The sequence below is a fragment of the Aegilops tauschii genome, chromosome 2, assembly GCF_002575655.3.
Source record: "Aegilops tauschii subsp. strangulata cultivar AL8/78 chromosome 2, Aet v6.0, whole genome shotgun sequence".
NCBI lineage: Eukaryota > Viridiplantae > Streptophyta > Magnoliopsida > Poales > Poaceae > Aegilops > Aegilops tauschii.
The window spans coordinates 376,116,730-376,129,679 of NC_053036.3; the positions used below are offsets into that span (position 1 = coordinate 376,116,730).

The 12,950-nt window shown below is 45.6% G+C and overlaps 1 protein-coding gene across 1 annotated transcript; it reads right to left on the reverse strand.

Moving 5' to 3' along the window:
- Nucleotides 1-10,921: 10,921 nt before the first annotated feature.
- On the reverse strand, nucleotides 10,922-12,426 carry LOC109744485 (arogenate dehydratase 1). The gene has a single exon (XM_020303609.4). It carries the CDS (start codon nucleotides 12,303-12,305, stop codon nucleotides 11,055-11,057), a length of 1,251 nt encoding a protein of 416 aa, XP_020159198.1. The 5' UTR covers nucleotides 12,306-12,426; the 3' UTR covers nucleotides 10,922-11,054.
- Between the last annotated feature and the right edge of the window lie 524 nt (nucleotides 12,427-12,950).

A 12,950-nucleotide genomic window follows, 5' to 3' on the forward strand; every position in this document is an offset into this window, starting at 1 on the left:
CACTCGACATACAGAAGACCTAAAGTCATTCAGCACAACAACGGTCGGGCGTTTATTCTTAGACTTAATAGTCATTTATAACACTTTATTGCGGACGTTACCTGTAACGCTCCTTCTTTATGTACCTTAAACCCTATGTAACTGAGGGCGGGAGGGGTCTGGCGAACTCTATATAAGCCACCCCCCTCCTCAGGGACAAGGGTTCACACCCCCTGTAACACACACACGCATAATCCTGTCGACCGCCTCCGGGCACCAAGACGTAGGGCTATTACTTCCTCCGCGAAGGGCCTGAACTCATAAAACTCGTGTGTACAACTTCACCATAGCTAGGATCTTGCCTCCTCATACCTACCCCCATTCTACTGTTAGTCTTAGATCCACGACACTATCCACGAATATTATTTGAGTTTTCTCTGAACTATTTTATGCATGATTGTTAGTCTTGTATTTCTTATCCGAATTATTGGTTTGGTTTGGTCAACTAGATTGGTTTTTCTTGCCATGAGAAGAGTTGCTTTGTGATGGGTTCGATCTTGCGGTGCTCAATCTCAGTGACAGAAAGAGACATGACACGCATGTATCATTGCTATTAAGGGTAACAAGATGGGGTTTATTCATACGTGAGTTTATCTTGTCTACATCATGTCATCTTACCTAGTGCATTACTCGGTCTTTCCATGAACTTAATACACAAGATGCATACTGGATAGCGGTCGATGTGTGGAGTAATAGTAGTAGATGCAAAATCGTTTCGGTCTACTAATCTTGGACATGACGCCTATATACATGATCATTGCCCACAGTAATTTATTTACCCACCATATGCTATTTTTATCGAGAGAAGCCTCTAGTGAAAACTATGCCCCTGGGGTCTATATTTTATCATATAAAAATCCTAAAAATAACTTGCTGCAATTTTCTTTTATTTATTTTATTTTGTGTTTTCAGATCTATTTATCAAATCCTATACAATTTAATCTATCTCAATACCGTTGAGGGATTGACAACCCCTCGACGCGTTGGGTTGCAAGTGTTTGTTGTTTGTGTGCGGGAGCTATTTACATAGTGTTGCTTGATTCTCCTACTAGATTGATAACCTTGATTTCGTAACTGAGGGAAATACTTATCTCTATTGTACTGCATCATCCCCTCCTCCTCGAGGAAATCCCAATGCAGCTCACAAGTAGCAACAAGCTTCTTGTGATGTTGTATTACCGAGAGGGATCAGAGACATCTCTCCGCCACAAGGAGTAACAAATCTCAGTCTCGATCCATGCAACCCACCAAATACCTTCAGAGACACCTGAAGAGCACCTTTATTATCACCCAGTTACAAAGTGATGTTTGATTGCTCACAAAGTATTCCTCTGGTATCCGGGAGTGGCGTGATCTCATGGTCTAAGGAATAGATACTTGACATTACGAAAGTTGCGGCAAAGTGAACTTAGAGGTCTCATGATCTCAGATGCTAAGCTTACGGTTGGGTCTGTCCATCACATCATTCTCCTAATGATGTGATCCCGTTTATCAAATGATAACTCATGTCTATGGTTAAGAAACCTTAACCATCTTTGATGAACGAGCTAGTCTACTAGAGGCTCACTAGGGGCACAATGTTGTTTATGTATCCACGCATGCATTTAAGTTTCCAGTCAATACAATTCTAGCATGGATAAACATTCATCATGAACGGGAAATGTGATAATAACATCTTTATTATTGCCTCTAGGGCATATTTTCAATAGAAAATCCCACGCTCCTCGAGTCGCCTCCCTAGGGCGATGCCAGGTGACGGTTTCCTGGACTAGGGGGTACTCATCACATCGTCTCCCGACCAGCTGGATTGGGCCGAGGACCCCCATGGCGGTTCACTCATGGGCCACTTCGGGCAGCCCATGCCGAATACAAGGAGGATTCCACAAGACTTGGCGCACAAGACAAGGACTCCTCTAGACCCTAGGCCTACGGTTCATATATAAACCGAGGCCAGGCTAGTCAATAGACAATCTCATATTCATTACTACAATCTCGTGGTAGATACATGTACTCTATACTACACCCATATGAATACAGTCAAAAGCAGCATGTAGGGTATTATCTCTTCAAGAGAGCCCGAAGCTGGGTAAAATCCCGTGTCCATGTTACCATCGCTCCAAGACGCCTAGCTTAGGACCCCTACTACCGGATATTCCGGATATAGAACCGACATTGGTGCTTTCATTGAGAGCCGGCTGGGTGATCGTTATGGTTCGATGAGTTGTTTTCATCCACATCTGTTTCGAGCTTGCCGATCAAGATCGAAAGAATTTCAACGGCGGCGTAATCAGGTTCTACCTTTTCAGATCCGTCCCATACAAATTTTCCTTGTGAGTTGGTACCGCGGTTCGTACGTATTTGTTGGCAGATCGGAGTCCATGTCGCCGCCGCATCTTTCACGGTTGAAGCCCATCCATCAAATTGTCTTGTCGGCATCAGGCGGACGTGTGCAACCGGCCGACCTTGGAGATCCCTGAGCATCACGGGCGTCCAGTAAAATCTATTTACTGCTGGCCGCACATGCAGTACACAGCCACGGGCACATAGCGACCGCGGCGAGCCTACAGCTGCCGTACTCTTGCGTCACACAAGGAGAATTCTTCTTCTCTCTTTTAATTCAGCGCCTTGTCGGCTGTCGTTCCTCTACTTTGCTGAAAGTTGTTTACCCTTAAAGTACTACTTCTGCTAATCTAATTGAATGTTAGCTTTGCACGACGGAAACCAAGACATGGTCAATGAATTATGATTGAACTAGCACTACTAGTCCACGTGGTGGATCATGCAACGATCAAAGTGAACTGATCCTTGTCGCTGGTTCAGTATGGATCAGCTAGTATGTTTGCGTTGTTGCCGTCAAACATGTTTAATTTTTCCTGACTATTCGTTTATCACGTGAAATTATTACGCAAAGAATATTTTCTGTTCCTTTGTGCTGCATTATTTTTGCAGAGAAAATTTACCGACCCTCGTACATGGCGTCGGTCTGACCAATCTCAGCACAGTCACAGGGAGATTTGATCTTTCTTTTCTCCATTATTTAATTAAGTTTGGAGGCCGTCTACACTTTCACTAACGGTTTCACTTTCATGTGCTTCCCTGATGCAATTAGCACTACCAGTTGCTTCACGTCCATCGAGATTGGATTGATGCGACAAGCAACTTATGTGGTACCTTCCACATGAAGTTGCATGAGTACTTCGGGGGCGTCTTTTTCACAACAATTGCTACATGCGGATTAGGCCAACAGCCACCGCACCGACCGACACCTCCGCACAATGAGTTTGGATCATACCAGGCCGATGTTGTCGCCCCGCACATGCCGACCTGCATCGACGGGTCTGTGCTGCCACTCCGTCAAACCAACCCTGGCGCACAGGCCAAACTTACCTCATGATTCGCTTCGCATATATTAATTATGCAATTTTTTCTTTCAATTATTATTGTTTTTTGCTTGCAGCATTTTATGTGTGCAGGTAATCGATTTTGACTGCGTTACACGGTCACTTCGGTGTCACCAGCCGATCTGCTTCCACACCTCGGCTGTCATGAGACTTCGGCGTCACCAGCCGACCTGCATGAGACTTCGGCATCCGCCGATCACAGCTTCGCCATGTTAACTGGACCGAGAACTTCATCTCGCCACATCGGCCGCGCAGCATCGTCGCTTCATCAAACTGACGTCCACCATGCCGAACAGGTCGACTGGCGTGGCGACTTCATTGTCACCTTGCCGACAAACTCCGCCAGCTCGGTTAGACTAGGGGCTTCGCATTACCACATCGGACGAGCCGTGTCACTACTCCGGAGTGCCGAACTCCTTGCTCGGACACCTCGGGCTTGGGGGCTAGGACCTCGGCCATGCCAAGGACTGCGAACCTTGTCGGATCTGTCACAGATCAATGGCCGTCTTTGTCCCGCCACAAGCCCGAATCGCATCATCAACACCGAGCACATTAACCAGCTAAGTCGCTTTCATGCTCAAAAACTTTTAGTTTTAAATTTTGTTCGGTTCAACCAAGCATTATACTTTTTGGCAAAAAGTTGTTTGTGAAAAAAGTTCCTTGTCAAAACTTTGTTTGTGACACACAAATTCAAATACCCCGTTTATTTGGGGGCTTCCTTTATGAAGCCTTTCCTCTTGCATATGATTATACTTGTATGGCTTCGTTCCTTGTTCGTGTATTACGCCACAATATGCACCATGTTGACTTAAGTGTTCCGCAAGCTGGGTTGCCTTACTCCTGTGTTTACCCCTACGTTCCCGATTGTTCGGCTAGGGAGTAAAGGGAGCACCTCTGCGATTGTCACGATCGGGTCATCCGAGCTCGGACCTCAGACTGGGTGAAGCCGAAAGCTAACGCTCTTATTGTTTTCAACCATGGTCGGCACACAACGGAACTCATGAGTACAAAAAATCTATTGCACAAGTCTCATAGTAACAGTGAGCAACCGAAGAAAGGGATCGGTGGGGGTACTATTTTCTTATGCTTCTTACACTTCGTCAGTAATATAGCATAAGTTCCCTGAGCGCGCTTTATCTGTTACAGCCTTATGGCCTGATTGCCTGGTTATCGGAAACACCGTCGATATTCTCGACAGGTGGAGTACATAACACTTTTCGGCCCTTGACCGAAGAGGGAGAAGCCGACGGTCGGTTAGGACACGTTTAAAGTTCGGGTGAACACAGATATGATATAAGTACTTCGGTACATACAATCGTCATACATAAAATTCTTTTACCCAAGTCACTTGGGGGCTCTTAAATTAGTATGAGCCCGTTTTATAATAAGTGTTTTCTTCTTGGTCGTTGCAAAATCTTTTTCTATCACTCCTTTTTTCGACGCGAGTGTGTGGTCAATAGCTGGGGAGTCTAGTTTCTATCTCAAAGTCGTTCAAATTTAGTTCGCTAAACTGGACTAACAAGCAGTACTCCGCTTTCGGGATAGGAGGTTACAGCCATGGGCTGACCCACTTGAGGTCTTGAGATCAGATGTGTCATATTAAAGCACGACAGAAGCACAAATTTTTAACACCAATTTCGGATTGGAACCAAACACTTGACCTAGTTCGGACGTCAAGTTTTTACTGAAGATTTTTGGTTTTCCAAGCCTATGGCACTTTTAAACTATTTATGTGTTTCTAGCATAAGTTTCACAGTGCAACGCCGGACACCTTTAGATATTCGGCAAAAAACATTCTCGGATATTTCTATATATGCATCGGTTTTGAATTGTGTCTTCGGTCAATAGTTGGGTTGCCTGGCTCATGTGCTTGCCTCCTACGTTCCGCTTTGTTCGGCTAGGTGTGCAAAGGGAGAACCACTGCAATTGTGCTTCCAGCTCGCATGGTTAAGCGCCTCAGTAGAGAAAGCCGAAAACTGACTGTCGCAATAAGCGTAAACTGGTCAGCGATCCGATGACCGTGTTAAATTATAAGATTGATGGAGGTCACCCCGTGTTAAGCGACAGACCGTTCATAATATTGGCCGAAGTGTTAACGGCTTGACCTCGGCTGTCGCCGAACATTAACCGGGGGCTAATATTTGGCCTCCCAACTTTAAGCTGCCATGACTAAGTGAAAGTTATAAAGCCCGCATATCTGATAGCCTCGTTTCCACTAACACAACCGCCTTCGGGCACCGAGACGTCGGCTAAGGGTTGTTTGTTATTGCGGAGACACCCTGCGTAGCATCTACAAGGGGGTGGAAGCCGACGGTGAGATACTTTCAATGGATAAACGGTCGCAACAGAGTCAAAATAAATATATCATCGGTATTTGTATTTAATATACAATGGCTGCCTTCCGTAATCATCGTTATAAAGCCATAAATATGCATCAATTTGACTTAAGATTTCGGCCGAGCTGGGTTGCCTGGCTCCTGTGATTACCCCTACGTTCCCGATTGTTCGGCTAGGAGGTAAAGGGAGCACCTCTGTGATTGTTACATCCGGGTCATACGTGTTAGTACCTCAGACTGGGAGAAGCCGAAAGCTAGCCATCTTAAAGAATATAATTGGTCGGCAACGACGGAAGTGAAAATTTTGGTTCATTAATACCATAGAGTTCGGAAACTTTCCACGAACTAAATCCTCAATATTTTTCTCCCACATTGATCGGAGGTGAGGTTTCATGATCATGATAAGCATGACGACCCAAAGAAAGGAATCGATAGCGGGACTATTTTTTTGGAAGATGTTTCTTACGTTAAAACGTAATATAACATATCTCTCCGTGTACCTTTGTTTATAAAACCGTATGGCCGGATTGCCTTGTTTTCCATAAATCTTTGCCCTTATAACGGCTTTATAAAGTAGGAAAACACTCCTCGGCTACTGGCCGAAGAGGTTGAAGCTGATGGTCGGTCAACAAAGTTTTGTACAATACGGATCTGAGCATTAATGATGTAAAGTTCCTGGGTACATAGAGTCATTACACATAAATTGTGAGCAAAAATCAATTTTTTCGCAGCCAATCTTTTAAAGAGTCAATGGCACAGTCTCTTTAAGACAACCGATCAGCTGACATAACGCTCTCATAGTTCCCTATTGGCATTGATTTCCTATCTATTAAGCCCCTTAAGGCCGAACTTGGCGAGCTCAACTTTCGTTAGCTTTAACTCCTTTTTGAGATCTTTATTCTCTTTCCGAGAAGTTTGTGTTAAACACAACAAAATTTTCTGTCAAACGGATACCGATCCTTAATTCGCCCACCCGTGCCCACATTAAGGATTGGGGGATACTGGGCTTCACGCTTACTATTTACAAATATTACAGGGGCACATCGATCCCCTGATCTGGTGTTGCCACCCGACCAGTGTCTCGGGGGCTACTGCATTGCCTATTCAATGCAGAAAATTCAAAGTGCTTAGTGTTCGGCTTGACCGAACTATGGGCAAACGCGTCTTCGGACAACAATAGGTACCATCTGGACCTATCCCGCATCAAGCTAATATATTACGGCAACTTCTCAAGACCCTCTCAAGGGCCCGTTCGCCAATCACAATTATCTCTAATACATTACACTGCGTTTCTATTCCTACGTATGCTGCCGAGCTAGGAGTCGATTCTCAGGCCGATTTCGCACATCGACCTGAGTCTCAGCGGCTACTAGGGTCAGCGGTTCCATGTTTTTTTTCAGGTGCATCTCGGGTTTTAGGCCGACACACACCTTGAGGGCTACTGGTTATACATATTGACAACAAATAAATTTACACGCATCGGAAATAAAATCCGTAAACAATCATCCCAAGCCCGAGGTGGTGCATCACCTCGGAAGCAGTACGGCATAAAGCTCGGATGCAAATGGCTGGCTCTATAGAGGGCATTTCCGGCATTAAGCTCGGCAAACCTCCTTTAAAACTTCTTCAAGCCAAGGTGATCTATAACACCTCGGATACAGTCCGGCGTTGGAGCTGGGATGCAGTCCACCGTTGAAGCTCGGATACAGTTCGGCGTTGGTGCTCGACTGCAAAAGATACCTCAAATGCAGTCCGGCGTTGGAGCTCGGACGTGAGAAGACACCGCCGCACGGGAAACACTTTAAACCCGAGGTGGGAATAAAATTAACAAGGCATTGATAAAGGCCGATAACTTAAAGGGGCTCCTCGGATACCCGACGTGTAAACTCTTCGGATTCACTTCGGCGATCCTCAAGATCGAAGATGAGAAGATTTGTTGAACCAGTTTTCAAGACCGACGACCGAAGATGAAGAACAGTTCGGAAGAATCGAGGAGCGTCCCCAACTTGAAGACCGGTTCAGGGGGCTACTGACGGTGTCCTGGACTAGGGGGTACTCATCACATCGTCTCCCGACCAGCTGGATCGGGCCGAGGACCCCCATGGCGGTTCACTCATGGGCCACTTCGGGCAGCCCATGCCAAATACAAGGAGGATTCCACAAGACTTGGCGCACAAGACAAGGACTCCTCTAGACCCTAGGCCTACGGTGCATATATAAACCGAGGCCAGGCTAGTCAATAGAAAATCTCATATTCATTACTACAATCTCGTGGTAGATACATGTACTCTGTACTACATCCATATGCATACAATCAAAAGCAGCATGTAGGGTATTATCTCTTCAAGAGAGCCGAAGCTGGGTAAAATCCCGTGTCCATGTTACCATCGCTCCAAGACGCCTAGCTTAGAACCCCTACTACGGGATACGCCGGATATAGAACCGACACCAGGGGCCCCAAACCCTAGTGCCGCCAGCTTCCTTCTAAGCAGAGCTCTTGTCGCTGTCGACATTGGCCGTAGTAGCGCCCCACGCCGCAGGTGCTCGGGCGGGAAGTTTGCGGCGGATTCCCCCTTAGGTGGCTGGGGCAGCTCTTGCGAGATGGCCGCGTGCGACAGTCGGGGTGGCGACCCTTGGCTGTGTGATGGTGGCCGACGACTCCCTGACCGACGATCTGATCCGCTGGGCTGCCCTACCTGGTGATGGGCGACGACGGTGGTCACGGATCTGGTATCCCATCCAGATTCGTAGCGACACATAGAGGGGCCGGTGAGGGGCGACCGAAGGATTATAGAGCGTGCGTATGCGGTGCATGCTGATGGTTTGCTAGACCGGTTGGTGCTCCTGGCTCGATGAATTCTTGAATATTTTTTAATGTTCGCAAACTTTTCAGATGCTTGAACTTTTTTTCTTAGTTTCCAAACTATTTTCAAAATTTATGAACTTTTTTCAAATTTAAGAACATTTTTAAAAATAATGAACCTTTTCAAATTCATATTTTTGATTTCGTGTTTTTTTCAAATTCATGAACTTTTTAAAAAATTATTTTTAAAAAATTCATGACATTTATCAAATCCACTAATTTTTATAAATTCGCAAATATTTTTACAAATTCATGAAGTTTTTCCAAATTTGTGAACTTTTTTCAAATTCATCACTTTTTTTGAATCCACAAACTTTTTTTGAGTTCGCTCACTCTTTTTCGAATCATAAACTTCTTCAAATATGTGGTCCATTTTCAGTTTGTGAACAGTTTATAAATTGAAAATGAGCCGAGAAAAAAAGTGAGCAAATAAAAACAAAGCGAGCGGATGCACGCGAGGGCAAAGTGAGTGAGCGAGTCGATCTGTCCAGCCTAGGGAGAGAGGGAGCAAACCAGCCACAAATGTGCCACGGCCTGCGTGAACGCCGAGAGAGAGCTGCACGCTGATTCAATTTTTTTTTTTGAGCAAACGCTGATTCAGAAATGAGATAAACTAGTTACAAAACCCAAAAAGTGCAGCCCATGGGCCTACAAATTCCATCCCTGGGCCCTTCCGTCCAGAATAATTAGTAAAAATGAAAATTCCATCGCTGTGCTTTTCTCGCGAATGTTATATCTTGCTTATAGCGAGGATAGCATCCGTCTCACCCGCAACCCTGCAAGTGACGCGTATGCGTTGGCCCACTAACATACGCGTTTGTACGTTCTGTTTTTCCTTTTCGATTGTCTTTGCTTCTTCTTCGGTTTACTCCGGATTTATTCGTTTATTTTTTTTCCACCAGTTTTCATTGTTTCTTTCTCGGTTTACACATAATTTTTGCTTTCTTTCTTTTTTAATTCTTTTCGTTTCTTTTTTTGAATTTTTCCAGTTTTCTTGTTTCCTTTTTGTTTGCACTGTCATTTCTCCGGTTTTCTCGTTTACCTTTTCTCTTTGCTTTTCTCTGTTTCTTTCTTTGGTTTTCTTTTTCTGTTTCTCCTTTTCTTTTGTTTAACACATGTCTACGCATTTGTTACACATTGTACATTTATCGTACTATGTCAAGAACATTATTTTAATAAAAGGTTTAATATTTTTTAAATACGTGATTAACATATTTTAAATAAATGTTTTGATGTCTACTGTCTTAATATACATTCTACATTTTTGGCATACATCTAACACATTTTTTAATACAGGTCTAATATTTTTCATCTAGATGATTAGCATTTTTAAAATATTGGTACTAATGTCTACTTTTCTTCGTACACACCGTTCATTTTTCGTATTCATCCGTTACTTTTTTGTACATATTTAATTTTTTATATATAAATGTTTAACATTTTACAAATACATGATTAACCTTTTTAAAATATATTTTTTGGAGGTCTACTTTTTCATACATATTGTACATGTTCTGTATACACTAGAAACATTTTTTATATACATGTTGAAAAGTTTCCAAATACATGATTAATTATTTTGAAAACTTATACTACTTACATTTTTGTATACATTTTTCAAATACATTGGAAATATTTTTGTATACACATTTAACATTTTTTAAATGCATGAATAACACTTTGCAAAAATTTATGTTAACTATTTTTTATTATATATATATATATAATATTTGGAAGTATAACAAAATTTAGAAAATAAAGCAAAAGTGAAAACGAAAAAAAGCTGAAAAACTGAAGAAAAAAAAACCCGAGAAAGTGGCCTCCCGCACGCTGGACCTCCTGTTTTTCCCTCAAAAGGAAAAAGTTCATGGTGTGTTTGTATCCTCTTTTGATTAATGAATAAAACACATTTGTTAGACTAAAAAAACACGCAGATCTCCAATCAGATCAGATGGTTTTGGAGGTTGACCGAGAAACTGAAATGTCAGTTCTGATTACGAAATTATAGTTTTGTCACACAAAAAATACTTATGTCGTGAATCAAAATGCGTATAAGTTTGTCTCCTGATCGGCAGTAGATGAGATCCATACAAGTGCTGTTTTATAGTGTGGAGTGCTGTTAATTAATTTGGCATCCACCTCTCAGTTTATTGTTTAATTTTGTATAAGCATTAGGACAGTCCCAATGGATCGTATGTCATCTTGTACTAGCATTTCATAGGTGTATGGATATAATTCTCCCTGTGGATCGTATTTTACTCAGCGAAGGACAGGGGTTCATCTATCTCGCAAGTCACAAGTATATTTACTGAGGTCTAATCAGCTCAACTGGCACTATTACACGTACTGTGACAAGAAAATGAAGAACACGATTAATTACTCGATGGAGATCTTAATTAACTCTATCGAATCCATTCAAGAAGACGAATAAGCCGACGAGGATTCAGATGAGGCAACGCCGGCAGCCATAGGTGTCATGTCCATGGGGTAGCTCCCGAGCACCCGCAAGAATGACGTGAACTCCTGCACCTCAGCGAGTGCATTCTGCACGCGCGGGTCGGCGAGGGAGGCCTGGAAGTCCACGTAGAACATGTACTCGAACTGCTTCGGGGCGGTGCTGCTGTCGGCAAGGCGGATGGGCCGGTGCGGCCGGCTCTCGATCTTGGTGAGGCTGATGTCACGGAAGGCGAAGGCGGATAGCACCTTGAAGAGCACGGAGGTGCCCTCCTTGTCGTGCGCGAACACGATGCTGGTCTTGAAGGGGCGGTCCATGCGCGGCACGATGGGCTCCCGGGCCAGCATCACGAACCGCGTGACGTTGCCGGAGTCGTCCTGGATGCCGTCGGCGAGCACCTCCATGCCGTACAGCTCGGCGGCGCGGGAGGACGCGATGGCAGCCGTGTCGCGGAGGCCGTTGGCTGCCACGTACTCGGCGGCGCCGGCCGTGTCGTCGAAGGCCTCGCGGGCAGCGTTGAGGCCGGGCATGCGGGTGAGCGTGTGCTCGCACTGCGCCAGCGCCTGCGGGTGGCTGATGACGCGGGTGATGTCCTCCCTGCGCACGCCCGGGAGCGCGAGGAGGCAGTGGTGCACGGGGAGCTGCACCTCGCCGACGATGTGCAGGCGGTGGCGGAGCAGGAGGTCGTAGTTGCGGTGGATGCTGCCGCCGAGCGAGTTCTCCACGGGGAGCACGGCGCGGTCCGCGACCCAGTTCTCCACGGCCTGGAAGGCCACCTCGAACTGGTCGCACGGGATGGCGTCGGAGCCCGGGTAGGCTTTTGCGGACGCCTTCTCGCTGTACGCCCCAGGCACGCCCTGGTACGCCACGCGCAGCTCCGAGCCGTGCATGGGCGCCGGGGACAGGTCCGCGATCCGCAGGGGCGCCGGCAGGCTGCGTGCGCTGCCATCAACAGTCTTCACAGGGACCAAGTCCAGCACCGCCCCGTTCGAAGCCGCCACCGCCAGCGCGAGGTGTCCGTTGGTGGAGTGGGGGGCGAGCGCGGCCACCTTGCTGGAGAGCACCGCGCAGCTGGTCAGCCACTCCGCCCTGTTCCCGACGACGGCGCCCTGCAGCGAGCTCCTGACCACGCCGCTGCCCCTCCTCGGAGTACGCCCCTGTAGCTTTGGGCTCTGCCCAATGTGCGGCTTGACAAAATTCACGACAGCCATGACTAACCGACCGCACCAATTAGCTCTTCCTCCTCTGTTGCTATTGCTGGTAGAGTGACTAACGAGAAAACTGAAACTGGTTGATGGAGCAGCTTCAAAAGCGAGAAGCTGAGAGGAGAATGGGATGTAGAAGGGCATATTTATAGGCAGCCCTTTGTTTGGTGTGGGTCTCCGGTCCTTTGTTTATTCGAATGATTCAATCCACTCATGGGTGATGGCCCCCCGCGAGGCCGTGACAATGCATCTGCCCTGGCCCTGCTTCCAGGAAATAGGACAAAACATTTATAATTCATGCATACCCCACGTTTTATCCAAGACCCCCACGTTTGTGCATACGTTTGCTCCGGTGTAGAATTATGTAGTGTTTCGACTTGTATATACCTGTAAACCACACTGAGCTTCAAACCAGTTTGGCGTTTCTGTGCCGGAAACGTACAATTTAGGAGACGTTGTGTGTTTGTAGTCTTAGAGAATGAAGGATCCCAAGCCGTTCATGTAGCACATGGTCGATGATAATACTTTTTGTTATGGGCCAAAGTTTAGATTTGACCACTTATGTTAATGCCAGTGGACCTCTTAATTCAGCAATTGCAACCTGATTCAAACTTTACATTAGGTACGGAATTGATTTAGTCAAAATTGTGT

What these genes read in the sequence shown, in the direction of transcription:
- LOC109744485 (XM_020303609.4), bottom strand. Translation starts at nt 12,305, where the DNA reads ATGGCTGTCGTGAATTTTGTCAAGCCGCACATTGGGCAGAGCCCAAAG.